The sequence below is a fragment of the Salmo salar genome, chromosome 09 (assembly GCF_965601325.2).
Source record: "Salmo salar chromosome 09, fSalSal1, whole genome shotgun sequence".
Lineage (NCBI taxonomy): Eukaryota > Metazoa > Chordata > Actinopteri > Salmoniformes > Salmonidae > Salmo > Salmo salar.
In genome coordinates, this window is record NC_138299.1 from 89,082,852 (window position 1) to 89,106,169 (window position 23,318).

General features: G+C 44.2%; 1 protein-coding gene across 2 annotated transcripts; it reads right to left on the reverse strand.

Moving 5' to 3' along the window:
• Positions 1–147: 147 nt before the first annotated feature.
• Positions 148–20,556, reverse strand: LOC106612082 (N-terminal kinase-like protein). Of its 2 annotated transcripts, none has more exons than XM_014212919.3 (18): positions 20,339–20,556; positions 19,362–19,502; positions 18,902–19,024; positions 18,109–18,329; positions 17,863–17,953; positions 17,546–17,701; positions 17,248–17,406; positions 16,729–16,836; positions 16,497–16,610; positions 16,164–16,319; positions 6,467–6,655; positions 5,417–5,492; positions 3,805–4,011; positions 2,777–2,922; positions 2,529–2,624; positions 1,838–2,143; positions 1,557–1,635; positions 148–1,414 (listed from the first exon to the last, which is right to left on the reverse strand). In XM_014212919.3, the coding sequence occupies exons 1-18, from the start codon at positions 20,444–20,446 to the stop codon at positions 1,290–1,292; spliced, it is 2,601 nt and encodes an 866-aa protein (XP_014068394.1). In that variant the 5' UTR covers positions 20,447–20,556; the 3' UTR covers positions 148–1,289. The 2 variants fall into 2 exon arrangements, with proteins under 2 accessions (XP_014068394.1, XP_014068393.1); XM_014212918.3 differs by having other exon boundaries at positions 148–1,417.
• Positions 20,557–23,318: the final 2,762 nt, after the last annotated feature.

Below are 23,318 nucleotides of genomic sequence, written 5' to 3' on the forward strand. Positions count from 1 at the left end.
GTTTGTGGTCTGATTAACATACTTCTCTTAGTAAACAGAAACACCTCTGTTGTCCCACAAGGAATTTTCCAGTGGATTTGGATGTTGGCAGAAGTAGAAATTGTTCTGAATATATATTTGTAAAACAGTTCACACCCTTTCGCATAACACTTTGTCATGGTTTTATTTGGGGAATTGTTCATAGTACACAAGATTCCATCTCTATAAAACAATGGATCTGATTTCACTGGACTTCCCTCCTTCGCCACCCAGAACATGTTTAAAAAAAATCACAGAGCACAGTTCATCTGACCACCTAACCCCAGTAAACAGTGCTGCCATCAAATAAAAGGCACAAACAGAACCTTCTCTTTCCCTTGACCCACCCAACACTACCAATCTGACAAGATAGTTGATGGGCAGAATTATCTTGCACTTTATGATTTGATTTTAAATAGCTAAGTGTGACTCCATAAATATATAGGAGGAATCTACAGGTAAAATTGCATGATAACACCATCCATGCTGAATACGAAGGCTTCAAGTCAGTCAACCCACCACCACTAATGATAACTGATTGGCTCCGAGGGGATGCAGGCCAGGTGTAATTATTCATCTGCGTACAGTGAGGTACCGTTAATCAACAGAGACACGTTCAGTTGGCAAACGAAGATCGAAATATCATGAATAGACTTGACATGATCCCTTATTCTATGTGAGAGGAATGTTTGTTCAACATAACATATTTCTATCAGACTGTTACACAACATTGTGCCCTGCTGAACGTGTCCCAGCATTACCCTTCAGGGAAGTACTGTATGCCGTCTGGTAGGTCACTCATATACAGACCCACGCATGCAGACTATCAGTCTTATTTCTGCAGTGTGACTGACAGCTTATCTAAAACATTCATAACCCATTTATGCGTATATGTGAACATTCAGCATATACACATTTTATATCAATATAATAAAAAAAAAAACATTTTCAGACAAATGCACCAACTATGTACATTTCTTTACATCTTTGTTTTTATATAAAAACAATATTTGCGTTGTAATGTGAATGCAATGTTTAAACCCCGTAATAGTCTGGATGAGACATGTCTCAGCCTCTGGCATTCTGATCCCCTCTCAGCCAATGAGCAGCTTGCACAGTCGTCAAGTTCACAGTGTCTCTTCTTCAATCTTTTTTTCATTATGGAATGTTGAACCTTTCATACATTCCACCCTCTCTGTGGGAGTCAGGGGAAAGTCATCATAGCACTCGGTCTGCTTCCTGTCTTCCGCCAGCCCTCCTCTTCCTTCCAGTCAGTCCAATTTCCGAGCACCCAGTTTGAGAGGACCCTTCACTGCCTTGCGTTCTGCCCGTTTGGCCTCCAGTTCTTTCCTCCTCTCCTCACGTTTCTTCTTGGCCAGCTCTGCCTTGCTTAGGCCTGCTTAGGAAACAAAAAGAGACAGCTGTTATCATTTGACTTGAGCCTTACAACATGAATAGCATCTCATTAAAAGGACTCCCTGGTTTCAGATCATTGAGAGAGATGGAGTATAGAAAGGTTAGAGCAGGTTGAGACTCACCTTGACTTCCGTCCACAGACTCCCAGCTCTCCTCGGCTCCCCAGTCTCCAGCAGGCTCTGCACTCCAGCCATCACCAGCCTAGCATGAACCAGAAAACACATGCACAGCGCACATTAAAACATGCATTGCCCTTCCATTTCCACCTCAAATGTTCCCCCACTTATCAACACATAACTTCTACCTCCACTTTGACAAACCTGTTTGTCAGTTCTTCAAAACACAAAGCCTACCCCTGTCAAATGTTTATTTATAAAGCCCCCCCCCCCCCTCCTCTCCTCACCGTAGTAATGGGGGTCGGCATTGCTCTCTGAGACACGTTGGCAAGGAAGTCCGTCTGCGTGGCTCCCTTACTGTCCCAGTCATACTCGCTGGCTAACCGAACCCCCTCCGGCAGAGCAGCACTCTTAGTGGCCGGAGCAGTCGTTCCCTCCTCCTCCCAGTCATTTCCCCACGCCTCCTCTCCTGGTGAACTCTGACCCTGGCCGTCAGCCTCCTTCTCATTGGACCAGCTGTCGTCGGCATCCCAGCCCGAGCTGCTCCAATCAGAGCTCTGCTTTTTCACTGCCTCAGAAGTTGCTAGACCCACCTGGATGGAGACAGCAATGAATGAATATTCCCCATGAAGTTTCAGCACTCACACGGTTTTAAATCATGGACCATTGTTCAGTAGGTTGGAACTTTCAGGAAATTGCAGACAGGAATGTATTTACAAATGAGTAATTTAGCAGATGCTCTTATCCAGAGAGAAGACAGCTAGGTGAGACAACCACATCTCTCAGTCATAGTAAGTACATTTTCCCTCAATTAAGTATATATATCATCAAAGCCAGAGCTAGTAAGAAAAGACAAGTGTGAGTGTTACTTACTTTACAGAAATAGCATGACTATGCAATGTGCCATTATCTTTGACTCTATTTAAACATTCTGCCTCCCTGAATAACCCTCAGGTCTAAATAAAACCAGATACGTACTCCTCTTAAACTGGCCTTCTTTTTGACAGAAGACATTCCTGACCAATCAGAAGAGTTCCAGTCATCTGGGTCTGCTGTCTGTACCTTCTCTGGGTCCTGTGGGGGGAGAGAGAGCGAGAGTAGGTGAATGAGTTAACTGATCAAATAGAAGATGCCTCTCCAATACAAACATCACTGTTTCCCATGTTCCGTGACAGTTGACGTCCCAACTGTCAAATCCCACCCCAAAACCATTCCATGTCAATTACCTCCAAACTTCCCCAATCCTCGTCATCCCACCGGTCTCCGATTGGCTCCTCGTTCTTTTCTGTCACCTTAGGAGAGTCTGATTGGGTAGCAAGGCCAGAAGCAATGGGTAGAGTCATGGAGACCGGCAGTGGTTTAACTTCAGAGCCTGGAGGAATGAGGAGAACGGTGAGGTGAAAGGTGGATGTAAATAGCGGATGCCATTAACTGATGGATACAGCTTTGCCGGCTCTTCCTATGTTTCTATGGGGGATGCCACCCTTATGTATAGAATGACCAAAAATCTAATCAAAATGTTATTTGTCACATGTGCCAAATACAACAGGTGTAGACCTTACTGTGAAATGCTTACTTACAAGCCCTTAACCAACAATGCAGTTAAGAAAATAGAGTTAAGAAAATATTTACTAAATAAACTAAAGTAAAATACATTTTAAAAAGTTAGAATAAAACAACAATAACGAGGCTATATACAGGGGGTACCAGTACAATGTGCGGGGGTACAGGTTAGGCGAGGTAATTTGTACATGTAGGTAACGGTAAAGAGACTACGCATAGATAATAAACAGCAAGTAGCAGCAGTGTAAAAACAAGTGTGGGGGGGGGGGGTCAATGCAAATAGTCTAGGGTGGCCATTTGATTAACAGTCCTATTGCTTGGGGATTGAAGTTGTTAAGGAGCCTTTTGGACCTAGACTTGGCGCTCCGGTACCGCTTGCCGTGCGGTAGCAGAGAGAACAGTCTACGACTTGGGTGACTGGAGTCTGACAATTTTTTGGGGCTTTCCTCTGACATCGCCTAGTATATAGGTCCTGGATGGCAGGAAGCTTGATGTACAGGGCTGTAGGCACTACCCTCTGTAGCGCCTTACGGTCGGATGCTGAGCAGTTGCCATACCAGGCAGTGATGCAACCAGTCAGGATGCTCTCAATGGTGCAGCTGTATAACATTGAGGATCTGGGGACCCATGCCAAATCAAACAGAAACATATCTAAGATCTGAGTAATCCTGCAAATAAGTCAGTTCCTTACCCCCGGGTACGCCATCTATCGCAGGGCTCCCGGCACAAGGAGATGCAGTACCACCACCAACAGGGGTGTTCTCGGCCGGGCTGCCGCCCTCTGTCCCCGGGCCGGTCCGGATGAGCTTGGAGGTCAGAGAGGACACCCCCGTCACTGCCCAGCCTGCCCAACTGGCCGCTGCCCCAGCCGGCTGGGCTGATGACATCACATCCTTTTCTAGGTTGAGAAGGAGATAAGTAATATTAGACACTCAAAGGCTGCAAAAAGATTCCTTATAAGGGATAGTTTGGGATTTTGGCAATGAAGGAAGTTACAGGTATACCACATGACCAAGAGTGTGGACAGCTGCTCGTCAAACATCTCATTCCAAACTCATGGGTATTAATATGGAGTTGATCCCCCCCCCCCCCCCCCCCCTACTACAACAGCCTCCACTCTTCTGGGAAGGCTTTCCACTAGATGTTGGAACATTGCTGCGGGGACTTGCTATCAGCCACAAGAGCATTAGTGAGGTCGGGCACTGATGTTGGGCGATTAGGCCTGGCTCGTAGTCAGCGTTCCAATTCATCCCAAAGGTGTTCGATGGGGTTGAGACCAAGGTAGTCAATTTCTTCCACACCGATCTCGACAAACCATTTCTGTATGGACCTCGCTTTGTGCACGGGGGCATTGTCATTCTGAAACAGGAAAGGACCTTCCCCAAACTTGCCATCAAGTTGGAAGCAAAGAATCATCTAGAATGTTGTATACTGTGGCGCCAAGATTTCCCCTTCACTGGAACTAAGGGTTCTAGCCCGAACCATGAAAAACAGCCCCAGACCATTTTTCCTCCTCCACCAAACTTTACAGTTGGCACTAGGTAGCGTTCTCCTGGCATCCGCCAAACCCAGACTCATCCATCGGACTGCCAGACGGTGAAGCGTGATTCATCACTCCAGAGAACGCGTTTCCACTGCTCCAGAGTCCAATGACGGCAAGCTTTACACCACTCCAGTCGCCGCTTGGCATTGCGCATGGTGATCTTAAGCTTGTGTGCGGCTGCTCGGCCATTTGAAACCAATTTCATGAAGCTCCTAGACGTTTCCACTTCACAATAACAGCACTTACAGTTGATCGGGGCAGCTCTAACATGGCAGAAATTTGACGAACTGACTTGTAGGAACGGTGGCATCCTTTGATGGTGCCACGTTGAAGTCACTGAGCTCTTCAGTAAGGCCATTCTACTGCCAATGTTTGTCTATGGAGATCGCATGGCTGTGTGCTCGATTTTAAAACACTTGTAAGCAACAGGTGTGGCTGAAATAGTCAAATCCACTAATTTGAAGGGGTGTCCACATACTTTTATATAGTGTAGTTTTGCGAGCAAATGATACCGAGCTTAGCGCAATGACTGGAAGTCCTTGGGTACAGCTAACGCTAGTTAGCATTGGCTCACAAAACTACCTCTAACTTCCTTCATACTGGACACAGAGAAAAAAAAATTATCCACAAGATCATCGGACTCTGGGGAAGCAGATAAAGGACTTCATTGCCAACATTCCGTACTATCCCTTTAATGTGAGATCAGTGCTTGAGGCTTTGTTGTCTTTGGCGACCTGGAGGTTTGCGATTGTGTACAGACCTATTTCAGCCAGCTTGGTTGGATCTTCAGAAACAGTCTCCAGCTTCGTCAAGAAACTCTTTATGGCTTTAAATGCCTGAGGGACAGAAAAAAAACGTGTTTCACAAGCTAGGTTTCTATCCAAATTGGCAACAAATTTTCATGCGAATATGAATATATATATATATATATATATATGAATATATATATGAATATATATCACCAAATTTACTTGTGATCAAAAGTGTGATAACGTAGCGCACATAAAAATAACTTTTGCATTTAATTCCCATAAAAATACAAAGTTAAAATGGATTTCCATCGCAATCAACTCTACTGATGGTTTCGGCACCAGAAATGTTGCGCTATATAGCTAAATATACCCACTCTGGTGTTGGCACTGCCCTCTAGCTGGCACTGCCCTCTAGCGAACTGCTTGCAGACACAGTGCAGGTATAGCCTACATGATGACATTATTATGGACAAAGGAGCAAAATAATTTTTTGCTTGTCAAATGGAAGCCAAGCGTCGATCATGTCACCAGAATAAGACCCTGGATATTTATTGGAAAGGAGCATCAAGCTCATCACGTAGTACTGTCACCACCCTGTGAAGTTCATCATTACTTATTTCATCTGTAGCCTAACAAACTGCATGCTTTCTCCAGTTGTAGTGGGAGGACCACACAACATATCATCTCGTGACTCAAAGTTTACTTCCATATGTTGGTTATTATATCAATATTCACGCATAAAAGCGTTTCCACTGCCATTTCTCGCATAATACATTTTACAGACACAAAAAGATCCCACCTTGTCTAGCATATTTAGTTTTTTCGACATTTGGAACGTTTACTGCCCGTCGTGGCATTTTTTATACTTCACGCTCATAAAAAGGTTGGATGGAACCTTCTTACAGATGGAATGTTGCAATGTGAAATGAGAGAGTAGGTAAAAAATTGATTTTCATATGCAGATAGAGTGTTCAGGGTGAAATATTTCTAAACATAATGCAAGCTAAATGTACTAGTGCAGTTATTTCAATGTGTAAGGTGTTTGTAGTGCTTCTCACCTGATCTCTAACGTTCTTGTCAGGGTCAACAGTGAGGGTACAGAGTGTTGGTAGTACCCGTGCTGCACTCTCTGTCACACTGTAGTAGTTGTGGGTCGCTGCAAAGCCCAGAACCCCGGCCGCCCGAGAGGCGGGAAAGGGGTCCTTAGTGGCCCGAGAGAACGCCGAGATCAACACTCGTTGCCGTGTCTGTGGAGGAAAGGAGAGAGGTATGAATAAGACCACGAACGAGGGGGGAGAGTGAGAGCGAGAAAGGGGGAGAGAGAGCAAGGAGCGAGCTAAACAGAGAGCGCGAGAGAGAGAGTTGCTCAACATGCTCTGCTCACACCTACAGTAATGGTCCGAACCTAAACCACACTAGACAGTATGGAAAATGAAGCTTTTACTATCTCATGCTGGAATATACAAGGCCTGAGGTCATCTGCCTTTGGACTAAAGAGCAAGAACCCAGACTTCAAAGAAATTGGAAATACAGACATTGTCATCCCACAAGAAACATGGAAAAGAAGAGACGGACTCACGCGTTGCCCTCTAGGTTACAGAGAGCTGGTAGTCCCATCCGCCAAACTACCAGGTGTGAAACAGGGAAGAGACTCAAGGGGTATGCTAATTTGGTAGAGCAGACCTATCCCACTCTTCAATTAGTCAAAACAGGAACAAATTAATAAGGAAATGATCTCAGAGAAAAATGTCCTCATGTGTGCTACCTATATCCCCCCTACAGTATCCATGTACTTTAACAATGACAGCTTCTCCATCCTAGAGGGGGAGATCAACCATTTCCAGGCCCAGGGACATGTACTGGTCTGTGGCGAACTACATGCCAGAACGCAACACCCTCAGCACACAGGGGGACAAACACCTACCTGGAGGTGACAGCATTCCCTCCCTAATATGCCCCCCTAGACACAACTATGACAAGCATGGAGCTCTGTCGCACGCTGGGTATGTACACAGTCAATGGTAGGCTTTGAGAGGAATCCTTTGGAATCCTATAGCTCATCTCTTGGCAGTAGTACTGTAGACTACTTTATCACTGACCTCAACCCAGAGTCTCTCAGAGCGTTCACAGTCAACCCACTGACACCCCTTTTCATGCTTTTTTGATAAGAAAAAAATTTAAAATAAAAAGCTTGACTCTGGCATGAGGGTCTGCTATACAAATTGATGGAAAGCAGTGTTGGGGGGAAAACATACGACTTTATAAAAAAAAAAACATGTATACAACAAGTGCACAGTTAAAATTGGTAACAAAAAAAAACATTTATTTCCACAGGGCCGTGGGTTGAGACAGGGAGTGAGCTTGAACCCCACTTTCTTCAACATACTGTACAGTTGAAGTCGGAAGTTTTCATACACCTTAGCCAAATACATTTAAGCAAAGTTTTTCACAGTTCCTGACATTTAAACCTAGTACAAATTCCCTGTCTTAGGTCAGTTAGGATCATCACTATTTTAAGAATGTGAAATGTCAGAATAATAGTATGTTTCATTTCAGCTTTTATTTCTATCATCACATTCCCAGTGGGTCAGTAGTTAACATGCACTCAATTAGTATTTGGTAGCATTGCCTTTAAATTGTTTAACTTGGGTCAAACGTTTTGGGTAGCCTTCCACAAGCTTCCCACAATAAGTTGGGTGAATTTCGGCCCATTCCTCCTGACAGAGCTGGTGTAACTGAGTCACGTTTGTAGGCCTCCTTGCTCGCACACGCCTTTTCAGTTCTGCCCACAAATGTTCTATAGGGTTGAAGTCAGGACTTTGTAATGGCCACTCCAATACCTTGACTTTGTTGTCCTTGATAGGGAGAGTCGTTGCACAGCTATTTTCAGGTCTCTCCAGAAATGTTCGATCAAGTTCAAGTCCGGGCTCTGTCTGGGCCACTCAAGGACATTCTGAGACTTGTCCCAAAGCCAGTTCTGCATTGTCTTGGCTGTGTGCTTACGGTCATTGTCCTGTTGGAAGGTGAACCTTCGCCCCAGTCTAAGGTCCTCAGCACGTTTTCATAAAGGATCTCTGTACTTTGCTGCATACATCTTTCCCTTGATCCTAACTAGCCTCCCAGTCCCTTCTGCTGAAAGACATCCCCACAGCATGATGCTGCCTTCACCGTAGAGAAGGTATTGGCCAAGTGAAGAGCGGTGCCTGGTTTCCTCTAGACGTGACGCTTGGCATTCAGGCCAAAGGGTTCAATCTTGGTTTCATCAGACCAGAGAATCTGGCAAACTCCAAGTGGGATGTCATGTGCCTTTTACTGAGGAGTGCCTTCCCCAGATCTGTGCCTCGACACAATCCTGTCTCGGAGCTCTACGGACAATTCCTTCGACCTCATGGCTTGGTTTTTGCTCTGACATGCACTCTAAAACAATGCACCCTAAAAAAAATTATCCAGGCCTTTTGTGGCCAGTGGCCGTAGTGCCCTTCTTCCTGAGCGCTCAATCACGTGGTTGGGTCTTTCACACAGGCTACAAGTGAAGACAGACACATCAGGGACACAACTGTGCATGTCCTTATCGAATTACGAGGTGCATATTGAAGATTTTGGAAGAATTGTACACGTTTACTTTTCGTCAGCCAACAGATGAGTAGGCCTAACGAACAGTTTAACAGCAAAAGCACTAGCCTATGTCAATCTACTCTCCTCCATAGTACAAAGGTCGACCTATTCTATTCTGAGCGATAAATAAATATTCCAAACCGTCTGGGACAGTTGTGGGATGCGATAGATCCCAAATTATTACAACCACTAGCATAAAAAAATTATGTTTACGCAATGTGGCTGACGCAACAGATCTGAACGTTAATCTTAAAATGTTGAAACTATTATAATATTTCTTCACCTTATAAGAGCAGCAATGCACATTTGGTAGTAGTCTAAGTGCAAATGTTCAATTAGCAGAAAACACCATTATTAAAAGTGACCGCAAAAGCAATTATGCATGTAATACTTTTATTATAAAGGTGCATTTTTATGGTGAAAATCCATCTTCCCCAAACTTTAAACTCACGTGCTGCTTATGTTAGGCTCTACACCCCTTGTAAAGCAGATTAATGTTCTTAATTTTAAGAAGTTATTTGGCCACTTTAGTTGTGATACAAACATATAGGCCTATGGGCTAGGCTACATGAGGTGTGCGACTATGATTCGAAAAAGTCGCAAAAAAAGGCTTGGTTTCTTATGCTGGGCATCATTCACAAGTTATATATACACTGCTCAAAAAAATAAAGGGAACACTAAAATAACACATCCTAGATCTGAATGAATGAAATAATCTTATTAAATACTTTTTTCTTTACATAGTTGAATGTGATGACAACTTTTTTCTTTACATAGTTGAATGTGCTGACAACAAAATCACACAAAAATAATCAATGAAAATAGAAATTTATCAACCCATGGAGGTCTGGATTTGGAGTCACACTCAAAATTAAGTGGAAAACCACACTACAGGCTGATCCAACTTTGATGTAATGTCCTTAAAACAAGTCAAAATGAGGCTCAGTAGTGTGTGTGGCCTCCACGTGCCTGTATGACCTCCCTACAACGCCTGGGCATGCTCCTGATGAGGTGGTGGATGGTCTCCTGAGGGATCTCCTCCCAGACCTGGACTAAAGCATCCGCCAACTCCTGGACAGTCTGGTGCAACGTGGCGTTGGTGGATGGAGCGAGACATGATGTCCCAGATGTGCTCAATTGGATTCAGGTCTGGGGAACGGGCGGGCCAGTCCATAGCATCAATGCCTTCCTCTTGCAGGAACTGCTGACACACTCCAGCCACATGAGGTCTAGCATTGTCTTGCATTAGGAGGAACCCAGGGCCAACCGCATCAGCATATGGTCTCACAAGGGGTCTGAGGATCTCATCTCGGTACCTAATGGCAGTCAGGCTACCTCTGGCGAGCACATGGAGGGCTGTGCGGCCCCCCAAAGAAATGCCACCCCACACCATGACTGACCCACCGCCAAACCAGTCATGCTGGAGGATGTTGCAGGCAGCAGAACGTTCTCCACAGCGTCTCCAGACTCTGTCACGTCTGTCACATGTGCTCAGTGTGAACCTGCATTCATCTGTGAAGAGCACAGGGCGCCAGTGGCGAATTTGTCAATCTTGGTGTTCTCTGGCAAATGCCAAACGTCCTGCACGGTGTTGGGCTGTAAGCACAACCCCTACCTGTGGACGTCGGGCCCTCATGGAGTCTGTTTCTGACCGTTTGAGCAGACACATGCACATTTGTGGCCTGCTGGAGGTCATTTTGCAGGGCTCTGGCAGTGCTTCTCCTGCTCCTCCTTGCACAAAGGCGGAGGTAGTGGTCCTGCTGCTGGGTTGTTGCCCTCCTACAGCCTCCTCCACGTCTCCTGATGTACTGGCCTGTCTCCTGGTAGCGCCTCCATGCTCTGGACACTACGCTGACAGACACAGCAAACCTTCTTGCCACAGCTCGCATTGATGTGCCATCCTGGATGAGCTGCACTACCTGAGCCACTGGTGTGGGTTGTAGACTCCGTCTCATGCTACCACTAGAGCGAAAGCACTGCCAGCATTCAAAAGTGACCAAAACATCAGCCAGGAAGCATAGGAACTGAGAAGTGGTCTGTGGTCACCACCTGCAGAACCACTCCTTTATTGGAGGTGTCTTGCTAATTGCCTATAATTTCCACCTGTTGTCTATTCCATTTGCACAACAGCATGTGAAATGTATTGTCAATCAGTGTTGCTTCCTAAGTGGACAGTTTGATTTCACAGAAGTGTGATTGACTTGGAGTTACATTGTGTTGTTTAAGTGTTCCCTTTATTTTTTTGAGCAGTGTAATTCACAAGTGATAGGCTATATATTCTTGATTTAACCTGTTAGGGCTAGGGGGCAGTATTGACACGGCCGGATAAAAAACGTACCCAATTTAATCTGGTTACTACTCCTGCCCAGTAACTAGAATATGCATATAATTATTGGCTTTGGATAGAAAACACCCTAAAGTTTCTAAAACTGTTTGAATGGTGTCTGTGTATAACAGAACTCAAATGGCAGGCCAAAACCTGAGAAGATTCCATGCAGGAAGTGGCCTGTCTGAGAAGTTGTTTCATCTTGGCTCTTTTTATTGAAGACTGAGGATCTTTGCTCTAACGTGACACTTCCTACGGCTCCCATAGGCTCTCAGAGCCCGGGAAAAAGCTGAACGATATCGAGGCAGCCTCTGGCTGAAACACATTATCGCTTTTGGCAAGTGGCCGATCAGAGTACTATGGGCTTAGGCGCGTGCCCGAGTCGACCGAATGCTTTATTTTCTTTCGTCGGTTTACCTAAACGCAGATTCCCGGTCGGAATATTATGGCTTTTTTATGAGAAAATGGCATAAAAATTGATTTTAAACAGCGGTTGACATGCTTCGAAGTACGGTAATGGAATATTTCGACATTTTTTGTCACGAATTGCGCCATGCTCGTCACCCTTATTTACCCTTTCGGATAGTGTCTTGAACTCACTAACAAAACGCCGCTATTTTGATATAACTATGGATTATTTTGAACCAAACCAACATTTGTTATTGAAGTAGAAGTCCTGGGAGTGCATTCTGACGAAGACAACAAAGGTAATAACATTTTTCTTATAGTAAATCTGACTTTGGTGAGTGCTAAACTTGCTGGGTGTCTAAATAGCTAGCCCTGTGATGCCGGGCTATCTACTGAGAATATTGCAAAATGTGCTTTCACCGAAAAGCTATTTTAAAATCGGACATATCGAGTGCATAGAGGAGTTCTGTATCTATAATTCTTAAAATAATTGTTATGCTTTTTGTGAACGTTTATCGTGAGTAATTTAGTAAATTCACCGGCAGTGTTCGGTGGGAATGCTAGTCACATGCTAGTCACATGCTAATGTAAAAAGCTGGTTTTTGATATAAATATGAACTTGATTGAACAAAACATGCATGTATTGTATAACATAATGTCCTAGAGTTGTCATCTGATGAAGATCATCAAAGGTTAGTGCTGCATTTAGCTGTGGTTTGGGTTTATGTGACATTATATGCTAGCTTGAAAAATGGGTGTCTGATTATTTCTGGCTGGGTACTCTGCTGACATAATCAAATGTTTTGCTTTCGTTGTAAAGCCTTTTTGAAATCGGATAGTGTGGTTAGATTAACGAGAGTCTTGTCTTTAAAATGCTGTAAAATAGTAATATGTTTGAAAAATTGAAGTTTTTGCATTTTTGAGGTTTTTGAATAACGCGCCACGGGATTACACTGGCTGTTACGTAGGTGGGACAATTTGGTGCCACCTACCCTAGAGAGGTTAATCTTGTCTTTACATATATTATTTAGTGTATGTGTGAAATTAACTTGGATTTAGAATGGACCATTATCCTGCACAACAGGAGCAGCTGGAAAAAATACATGTCATCAATGCACTTAAATTGCGAATGGAGGACGCTTTCCCGTGGTTTATTTTCATGCCAGCCTGGTTGGTTATATGTACAACAGGAGTATAGCCTATGTGCTTAATATTAGGAAAGCTGATTAATAAATATAGTAGGCCTAGCCTATAGAAAACTGATAAATAAATAAATAAATAAAGAAGGCCTAGCCTATAGAAAACTGATCCTCTTGAGGCCATCACTCTGTTTTCTCACGCAATTGCATAGCCTATTGAAATGTTGCGCAACAAATCAAATCACATTTTATTGGCCACATATATATTAGCAGATGTTAATGCAAGTGTAGCGAAATGATTGTGCTTCTAGTTCCGACAGTGCAGTAATATCTAACAAGTAATCTAACAATTTCCCAACAACTACCTAATACACACAAATATAAAAAGTGGTGAATGAGAATATGTACATATAATTATATGGATGAGCGATGGCCGAGCGGCATAGGCAAGGTGCAATAGATGGTTTAAAATACAGTATATACATATATGAGTAATCTAAGATATGTAAACATTATTAAAGCGGCATTGTTTAAAGTGACTAGTGATCCATTTATTAAAGTGGCCAGTGATTGGGTCTCAATGCAGGCAGCAGCCTCTCTGTGCTAGTGATGGCTATTTAACAGTCTGATGACCTTGAGATAGAAGCAGTTTTTCAGTCTCTCGGTCCAAGCTTTGATGCACCTGTACTGACCTCGCCTTCTGGATGGTAGTGGTGTGAACAGGCAGTGGCTCGAGTGGTTGTTATCCTTGATTATCTTTTTAGCCTTCCTGTGACGTCAGGTGATGTAGGTGTCATGGAGAGCAGGTAGTTTGCCCCCGGTGATGTGTTGGGCAGACCGCACCACCCTCTAGAGAGCCTTGCGGTTGAGGGCGCAGCAGTTGCCATACTAGGCAGTGAAACAGCCTAACAGGATGCTCTCGATTGTGCATCTGTAAAAGTTAGTCAGGGTTTTGGGTGACAAGCCAAATTTATTCAGCCTCCTGAGGATGAAGAGGCACTATTGCGCCTTCTTCACCACAATGTCTGTGTGGGTGGACCATTTCAGTTTAACTCTGATGTGTACACAGAGGAACTTAAAACTTTCCACCTTCTCCACTGCTGTCTCATCAATGTGGATAGGCGGGTGCTCTCTCTGCTGTTTCCTGAAGTCCATGATCATCTCCTTTGTTTTGTTGACGTTGAGTGAGAGGTTGTTTTCCAGACACCACACTCTGAGTGCCCTCAGCTCTCGTCGTTGTTGGTAATCAAGCCCACTACTGTTGTGTCATCTGCAAACTTGATGATTGAGTTGGAGGCGTGCATGGCCAAGTAGTCATGAGTGAACTGGGAGTACAGGAGGGGGCTGAGCATGCACCCTTGTGGGGGCCCAGTGTTGAGGATCAGCGAAGTGGAGATGTTGTTTCCTACCTTCACCACCTGGGGGCGGCCCATCAGAAAGTCCAGGACCCAGTTGCACAGGGTGGGGTTGAGACCCAGGGCCTCCAGCTTGATGATGAGCTTGGAGGGTACTATGGTGTTGAATGCTGAGCTATAGTCAATGAACAGCATTCTTACATAGGTATTCCTCATCCAGATGGGATAGGGCGGTGTGCTGGCGATTGCATCGTCTGTGGACCTGTTGGGGCGGTACGCAAACTGAAGTGGGTCTAGGGTGGCCGGTAAGGTGGAGGTGATATGATCCTTGACTAGTCTCTCAAAGCACTTCATGATGACAGAAGTGAGTGCTACAGGGCGGTAGTCACTTAGTTCAGTTATCTTTGCCTTCTTGGGTACAGGAACAATGGTGGCCATCTTGAAGCATGTGAGTGAGGACAGCAGACTGGGATAGGGAGCGACTGAATATGTCTGTATACACACCAGCCATCTGGTCTGCGCATGCTCTGAGGACGCAGCTAGAGATGCCGCCTGGGCCAGCAGCCTCGCGAGGGTTAACACGTTTAAAGGTTTTACTCACGCCGGCCACGGAGAAGGAGCGTAGTCCTTGTTAGCGGGCCGCGACAGTGGCACTGTTATCATCAAAGTGGACAAAGAAGGTGTTTAGTTTGTCGGGAAGCGTGACGGTGTCCGTAACGTGGCTGGTTTTCCTTTTGTAGTCCGTGATTTCCTGTAGACCCTGCCACATACGTCTCGTGTCTGAGCCGTTGAATTGTGACTCCACCTTGCCCCTGTACCAGCATTTCGCTTGTTTGATTGCCTTGCGGAGGGAATAACTACACTGTTTATATTCAGCCATATTCCCAGACCTCTTTCCATGGTTAAATGCAGTGGTTCGCGCTTTCAGTTTTGTGCGAATGCTGCCATCCATCCACGGTTTCTGGTTAGGGTAGGTTTTAATAGTCACAATCTCCAATGCACGTTCTTTATAAACTCACTCACCGAATCTGCGCATAGATCGATGTTGTTCTCTGAGGCTGACCGGAACATATCCCAGTCCACGTGATCAAAACAACATGAGCTCTCATGAAGTGTTTGATTAGATTTTCGACTACATTTGCATTGATGTCAGAGTGATTAGAGGGACAATAGAGTGCTGAGTACCAGGCAGTTAGCAAGTTTGGTAGGCTACTAATGACCAGCAGCAGCATCAGAGCTTGGAGAAGCCTAATTACCGTGACTAAACTGTCACTTGGAATTTGACTGCCTGTGTGGCGGTAATACGGTCACCGCAACAACCCTAGTCCTGGGGCCCTGTTCACAAACAGACCCCACAGAGCCCCAGGACAGCAACACAATTAGACCCAACCAAATCATAAGAAAACAAAAAAATTATTCCTTGACACATTGGAAAGAATTTACGAAAAATCTGAGCAAACTAGAATGCTATTTGGCCCTAAACAGAGAGTACACAGTGGCAGAATACCTGACTACTGTGACTGACCGGAACTTAATTAAGGATAGCTTTGACCATGTACAGACCCCGTGAGCATAGCCTTGTAGGCAGACCTGGCTCTCAATAGAAGACAGGCTATGTGCACACTGCCCACAAAATGAGGTGGAAACTGAGCTGCACTTCCTAACCTCCTGCCAAATGTATGACCATATCAGAGACACATATTTTCCTCAGATTACACAGACGGACAAATTTGAAAACAAATCAAATTTTGATAATCCATATCTATTGGGTGAAATACCATAGTGTGCCATCACAACAGCAAGATTTGTTGCCACAAGAAAAGGACAACCAGTGAAGAACAAACACCATTGTAAATACAACCCATTCTATCTATAGATCTATGGAGAGAGAGAGAGAAAGCAGGTGAGTTACCCCAGCGTTGAGGTAAGGGGCGATCTTTCCCAGGCACACGGTGGTGTTGCAGCGGATTGGTCCCTGCTCGTCTCTCGCCTGCAGCCGTGCAAAGTGCCTCATCAGCTCCTGATTCAGATTACTCTCATTCAGCTTGGGGGCCAGCAGCAGCATGGACTGGGAGAAGGAGAGAAAAGAAAGAGGCATAAAAAACATTTCACAACAAGAACAGATCTTTGGGAACACCATTAACCACAGGGAAGGTACACTTTCAGTTACACTTGAATAAAGAAGTGAGTGAAGCCACCTGGTCTTGTGAGCATAAGTCTGACAGAGTCGGTGAGCCAGTTATACCTTGACAGTCTGTTCTCTGATGGCTGGGTTTGTGTCTGTGAAACCGTGAACGACATGAGGGAAGATCTGCGAGTTCACCGCTGCATCGTTTAGATACTGAACAAACTGCTCCATCTGAAGGAAAGAGAGATGAGGACGGGGTTGGAAAGAGGAATAAAACATGGGTTCTGCAGCAAACACTCATTCTGGTGTAATGGCCGCCTCTGTACTCCGATGTGTTGGTACACTGTACCTGTTGAAGCAGTCGTATCCTCATGGCCCGGTCTGTAGAGGAGAACATCTTCACAATGACAGGAATGATCTTCTGTTGGTACTCCTCCGGAGACAGGAACTTCCCCACCTGACAGAGACAGAAAGAACGAGACATGGAAAAAGGAACTATTTTCTGCCCTCTCGGGATCGTGAGGTGGGTTAGTGGTCTGTTGACATCCCCTTGGTGGTGTGGGGGGCTGCGCTTTGGAAAAGTGGGTGGGGTTATATTCTGCCTGGTTATCTGTTGTGTCAACTACTGATGTAAAAAAAAGGCTTTACAAAATACATTGGATTGATTGGAGAGTGGGAGATGATTAGTTGCCAAAAGCATGTTTCACCATGAAGAAATGCCTTTAAAAGCCGTTTCTAATGATTATGCTTTACATAGATATGACATAGTTTTCCCACTTCTGCATAAAAGAGAGGAGCAGTTAAATGCCAGGCCGGTGATCCATTCTCCTATCTGAATCCCTCCTCTCTGCCTCCACATCACACATACCTTAAACAGAGGTGTGAGGACGACAGCACCGGCGTTGCCAAACTCAAAGGCAGTGAGTAGCTGTGGCAGCACCTTGTGCTTACAGAAGTCCTCTGGGAATGAGTCCAGGTTCTCACTCAGGTCCTGAAAGAACTGCTGCTTCTCTGCTGGGTCTTTGATCTGGATCAGATTGAATAGATAAGATAGATTTCACTGAAGAAAATATTTTATCGGTAAGTCAACACATTGCAATGAGAGCTGTGTCATCTCTAATGTGTCAAGCTTTTTCTATAGCAGGGATAGGGGTCAGGAATCACACCTGGATCTCCTCTAGGAAAAGGTTGCTCTCAACGAAGCTGTTGCTAAGGAATCCTCCGGGAGCTCTGCAGTTTTGCAGGAAGCGGGCTGGGTTAGGCCGGGCCCTGGCATTGGCCCCCACCAGCTCACAGTAGTGTGGCACCAATGCTTTAGGGATCTGAGGGACAACAAACCATAATACATTTCACATCACTTCCAATTAATTCATGACCTTTGACTTTTTTTGACAGGAGGACATTAGAAATACTTTAGGATTTTCTTAAAATGTGTGATGCTCTGGTAAAATGTTAGAAGGTAAAGGGTGGGGGAGGAGGGTACCTTTCCGAGGGAGCGTAGGGAGGAGGCTCGGGGAAGTGGACCATTGAACACTTCCCAGATCAGACAGCCCAGCCGCCACACATCCCCAGCCCTGGAGGACAGAGAGATGGACTCAGACAATACAAATATGAAGTATCTTCAGACTACATCAAGCACTGAACTAAAACCTTTGTATGTGAGATCCCAGGAACACCATTTTTCATGAAATCAGTCTTTCATTCTTAACTCATTCTCTGTCCGCCTCACCATTTCTCTCCACTGTTTGGTGATTCAGGGGCGTCGTATTTGTCCATGTCAGGGTGAACAGCTTTGGCGGAGGGTAGTGATGTGGAGGCGTCCCCGTTCTCTGGGGTCATGTGGTCCAGACCGCCAAGCTTCCATTCTCCGGCTCGGTCCACAAACACAGCCCAGATACCCAGGTTGTTGTGGAGGAGGTGGCAGTCATTCACCAGGAAACTAAGGGCTTTCTACAGGGGGGAAATAGAGTGTCTGAGAGAGAATCAAATAATTCCCCATAACAATGGACAAATTATTTGCCTGAATTTGATTAGGTATAGATTGATATGTAATAAACATGATTTTAAGTGTGGGAAGACTCAGACAGATGCATTCCTTTGAGGAAAGTTAGTCTAGAATCATCTGTTGTAACTGAGTACTGATGCTCTACCTTTGACCTGTTTAACTGCCAGCATCAAATGTCTGCCAGTGTTGAATGGTATGGTTAAAGTTTGACCCATTCTGGGCCGGGGACACACTTATAATGTATCAGTGAACCTGTTTGACTCTGTAGCAGCTGATGTGACTTCCTACGAGCCTTTCGGGCTGGTATTTAGAGAACATTCAGTACTGTGTGATTAATATATAAGTGCCTTCTTAGACAAGATGGAGTCATCTTTCCATTGAGTAAGAGATTGATAGAGAGGAAGGAAGGAGGATAATGGAGTAGAGGTGGAAGAGGATTGGTAAAGGACAAGCAGCACTCAACATAAAGAAACACATCAGGAAATCAGAGCACTCATCTCCCCTCCAGTCTACTGACCACAGTCTGATGCAGGCCCCAGGACACCTCCAGCTCCCCAGAGCCCCCCCTCTCTGACTGGGCCTTCAGGTGGGCTGCCAGGGGGGTGACCTGCTCTGTGACCAGGTACAGGCTCTTCTCTGTCTGCAACACACCAGAAAGAGACAACATTAATGCATTCACAATAACATTGTTAAAATGTGCATTAGTCTTTTAAGTATGGTTCTATTATACAGTTAGTACACTAACGACTAGCACACTAGCTACTGTTCCTCTCTAGAAGAGAGACAGGGGAACTAACTGATTCAGTCCTTGATACTCACCACACTCTGCATGAAAAACAATTACAAGAAAAACAAATACAGAAGACTGAGAAAATGGTGACAGAATGATTGTTGTACAATATTGTTGTTTGTCTTATAAATATCAACTAAATTGTGATGTTATTTGCATTTGCTGTGAAATACACACAGACACACACCTCCAATCCATCTACATAGGCCAGGATGTTGGGATGTCGGAGGGTCTTCATACGTTTGAACGCTGCCTTGGCTAGCTGGGTCTGTTCCTCTGTCCCCGTTGACACCTCGTACACAAACACCGATAGTGGTTCCCCACCCGTCTAAGGAGATGTCAAAATGTGACAATGTCATGATCCATCATTAGTATGAGAAGAGATGTCATTGTGATTTAGTGGAGATTAAGTTAGTCTCCCTGATGAGGCCAGAACTCAATCACAGGAGTGGTGTTGTTCGATCCTGTTCCTTGCAATAAGGGTTGTTGTCATGTCACCATACAATTTGTCTCAGTCAACTAGCTACCTATTTAAGGTGAAACACAACACGACACCTACACAAGTACGTCAAGGATTCCACCATTGCATCTGCATGGCATTGAACAATAAGTAAAAGGAACAAACAACGCTAAGCGGAACCTTTGACAAATTAGCCGATAACGTTAGCAGTTAGCTAACAGTCAAAACAAGAATGAGTGTGCTAACGACATCATTATTTGTCGTGACAGTTTGTCGAAATACATTTTGCATGAGCATGTAACGTTAACTAGCTGACGTTTCTAGCTCGTTATAGGTGACACCAGTGGCTAGATAGCTAACGTTCGCTAGCTAATAACTGTAGCAGAGATTGACGTGGCGATAATACGTGTCCCTGCATAAACAAAACATAGCTAACATGAACTATGCTAGCCTAGAAGTAACCTTCGCTAACCGTGCTGTTTTAACTAGGCGATAAATATCTGGACAACGCCATCTATATAGTAGACCTACATCGTGATAATCATGTATGGCAATTTAACATTCAATTTAATCCCATAAATAAGAATGGTGTCCTGCCTTGAACTCAGTCATAGCTAGCTAGCGAGGCCTTGCCTTGTATCAGCTAGCTAGCAAGCTAACAAGACATCTGTCAAATATATTTCTGCCCCCTCCATTGTATTTACCTTTCGCTTGCCCCGATGCAGTGTCCATATTCCGGACGTGTCTTGAGTGTCCGGTAAAATTTCATAATTAAAGTCTTTGACTGGATCCCGAGCGAAAAAGGACCACATCGCTCCTACATCAAGCAAACAACTACGTAGCTATGGCGAACCGCAGCCTGCTAGCAAGCTAGCTACTCCGGATACATCAGATCATTCCCTGTTGTTGATTCAACCACTGGGGGGGGGGGGGGGGGGCAGAGTGCCAGACTGGCGAGTGTTCTTCTTCTTCTATAGTATTTTGGCGATCACACAATTTAATGTGCATCCCGCCACCTAGTAGGCTATTACCCCCCCCCCCAAAACGACTATAAATAAATTTTATAAATAAAAAATGTTGGTTAAAAATAAACAGATCTGATCCCTACAGTCTCAAGGGAAACCTGGGATGGCGTGTCTTCCGGCGTCAGTACCCCTTGCAAGTATTTCGATGTAAAATCCTTCAGTCCCAGAAACCTTTCTACTGCAGCCACAATAATGTCTTGTTTCTTCGACTTCTTTGAGACTTGTGCTGTACAGTTTCTAACTGTGGAAATGAACTCAACAAAATACATTTATAACACACAGGGTATCTTTTGTTTGGCAGCTAACATTTACCACAGGCTGTGGTGTATCCAATACCATCTCTTCACTAACATTACTTGTTTTCCCAATTATTTCAATCGCCCCCGTTTAGGGAATTCGATTGACCGCTCCAACTTTTGTTTACCTCAATTTACCCTTACAGGGCACTCCAGGAACTCAGGATCATGATCCCCACTACAATTGCGACGCCGTCGTCCTTCTACACACCTGTCTCCAGTATACTCTGTTCGTCTGCACACACAATTCTTACACTGCAGTGGTTTGGGGACGAAAGCTCTTACTGCGTATGTTACATAAACAAGCTTCACATGTGTAGGTATTTGCTCTTTATAAAACAACAGGACCGCCAGAGTTTCTTATTTTTCTCCATTCACCCAGCGGGTCATACGCCAGTCACCAATCACACCAGGAATTCTCTTCAGGTATTCAACCTGAACATCCGTCTTCACCCCTGAGATTATCCCTTTGAAGGGTTTTCTGCTCCGAAATTCAAAACACAACACCTCTGTTGTCCGGGTTCATTTGAGGCCCACTGGGCGGTGCACAACGGTCCCAGCGTCATTCGAGTTAGGCCGTTATTCTAAAGAAGAATTTGCTCTTAACTGACTTGCCTAGTTAAATAAATAAAGGTTACATAAAAAATAAAAAAATGTGGGAAACCCATTTGAGGTGTCGAAAATGGTGAAGAATGCGCTTGGAAGCACAGCAGTAATAATAATGTAACGACCCTGGGTTTATAAGCGCGGATATCGACTTTGCCGCTCGAGCATAATTTTGGGGCACAGTCGATAGCACGCTGGACTTCGGGCTAGAAGGTCGAGGGTTCGAGGCCTGCTCCCTGCCTGTTTCATCACATAATAACGACAATATATATATATTTTTTAAATGAGTACTCTATGCGAAAAAGATAGTTCAAATATATAAGTCAACATGAGTACATATCCATAATCACAGTGAACTGTTATAATAATAGGAGGGAAAAAATGTATAATAATATGACTGTATGTGCCTCCATGAAGAATCCCCTCCCCAATAGGTCCCTTCGCCCTCAATAGGACACCTCCGCCATCCCCATCAGCCTCCCCCCAGCCCTTAAAACCACAATAATGATAGTAATAATAGAAATGAAAATTAAAACAGATATATACCAAGATATATATACAGTACATATACATAAACATATTCACAGGACACTCAACTTCTCTTTTCCTACATCAGATACGCAGGTGACATTTCCATCTGGATGACAGCACATAAACAGAGATGCTCTTCATCCCGAGGGAATGCCTGCCCATTCGCAGATGTTAGATAATCCGAGATGATCACATGTAATTTACATTCCAGCCCTTGTCAGCTCCAGATTTGACTACTTCACCTCACACCCTGCTGGAATCCCTGCATTCTCAGATTCCCCTCTGTTATTCATCTCTATATTGTAATCAATAAAGTGTTTCAAAATGCTGTACTTTTATTAACATATATGTTCATTCCTGAGAGAGAAGGGGTGTAATATCTCCAGATGGGTGTGTGGTACCTTCCTCGCCCATGCCAACAAGATGTTACTTCTTGTGGGGTCTTTGCCTTGAAAGTAAGTATGAGAGTAGAAGTAATGTACAATTAACCTACTGAAAGAATACAGACTAAAAGGCAAAACAGAACTGTCAAATTATATTATAGCTGTGTCGTTGTATACTTGCGAATTAGAATCTTAAGTGTAACATCATTTTGTTGGGGAAAACTGAAATGCCCATCAACTTTTTTCCCCAGTTTGCTGAATGTGTCCTGAAGGAGTCGATTGTCTTTTCAAATACGGACAAAGATGTTAACATCATGAGAGAAGAAATAGCAGACACTCTCCTCCAAAACACTGGTATGTTCAATTTCTAATTTAATATAATTGTAGATAAAAAAAAATATTTATATGAATCTTTCAGGTTATCTCTGATCCAACTTCTGACTAATGGCCACTTAACACATGCATTTAAATAATTATGTTACAAGAAACCTATACTATTCCCTTGTTCCCTGTTCGCTCTGAAAAATACAAGTAAAGATGTATAGACTACTTGACATTATGTTTTGCTAGATAAGCTGAATCTGCAGGCCATAATTTTGTGGCTACAGTCAAATACTTTCTGTGGCACACATCAGAGTCAAATACTTTCTTTAGAACAAACTTCATGTCAGGATAGGCAACTGAAATGAATAATGAATGTATGTGTGTTATATTAAACATAGAGGAGGGAGTAAAATGTAGGCAAGCAATAAACATTTCAGAACAACTACTAGTCGGATAAGACATGGGAGATGTGACGAATTTTGGCAAAGAGATTTATTTATATCTAATACACTTGAAACA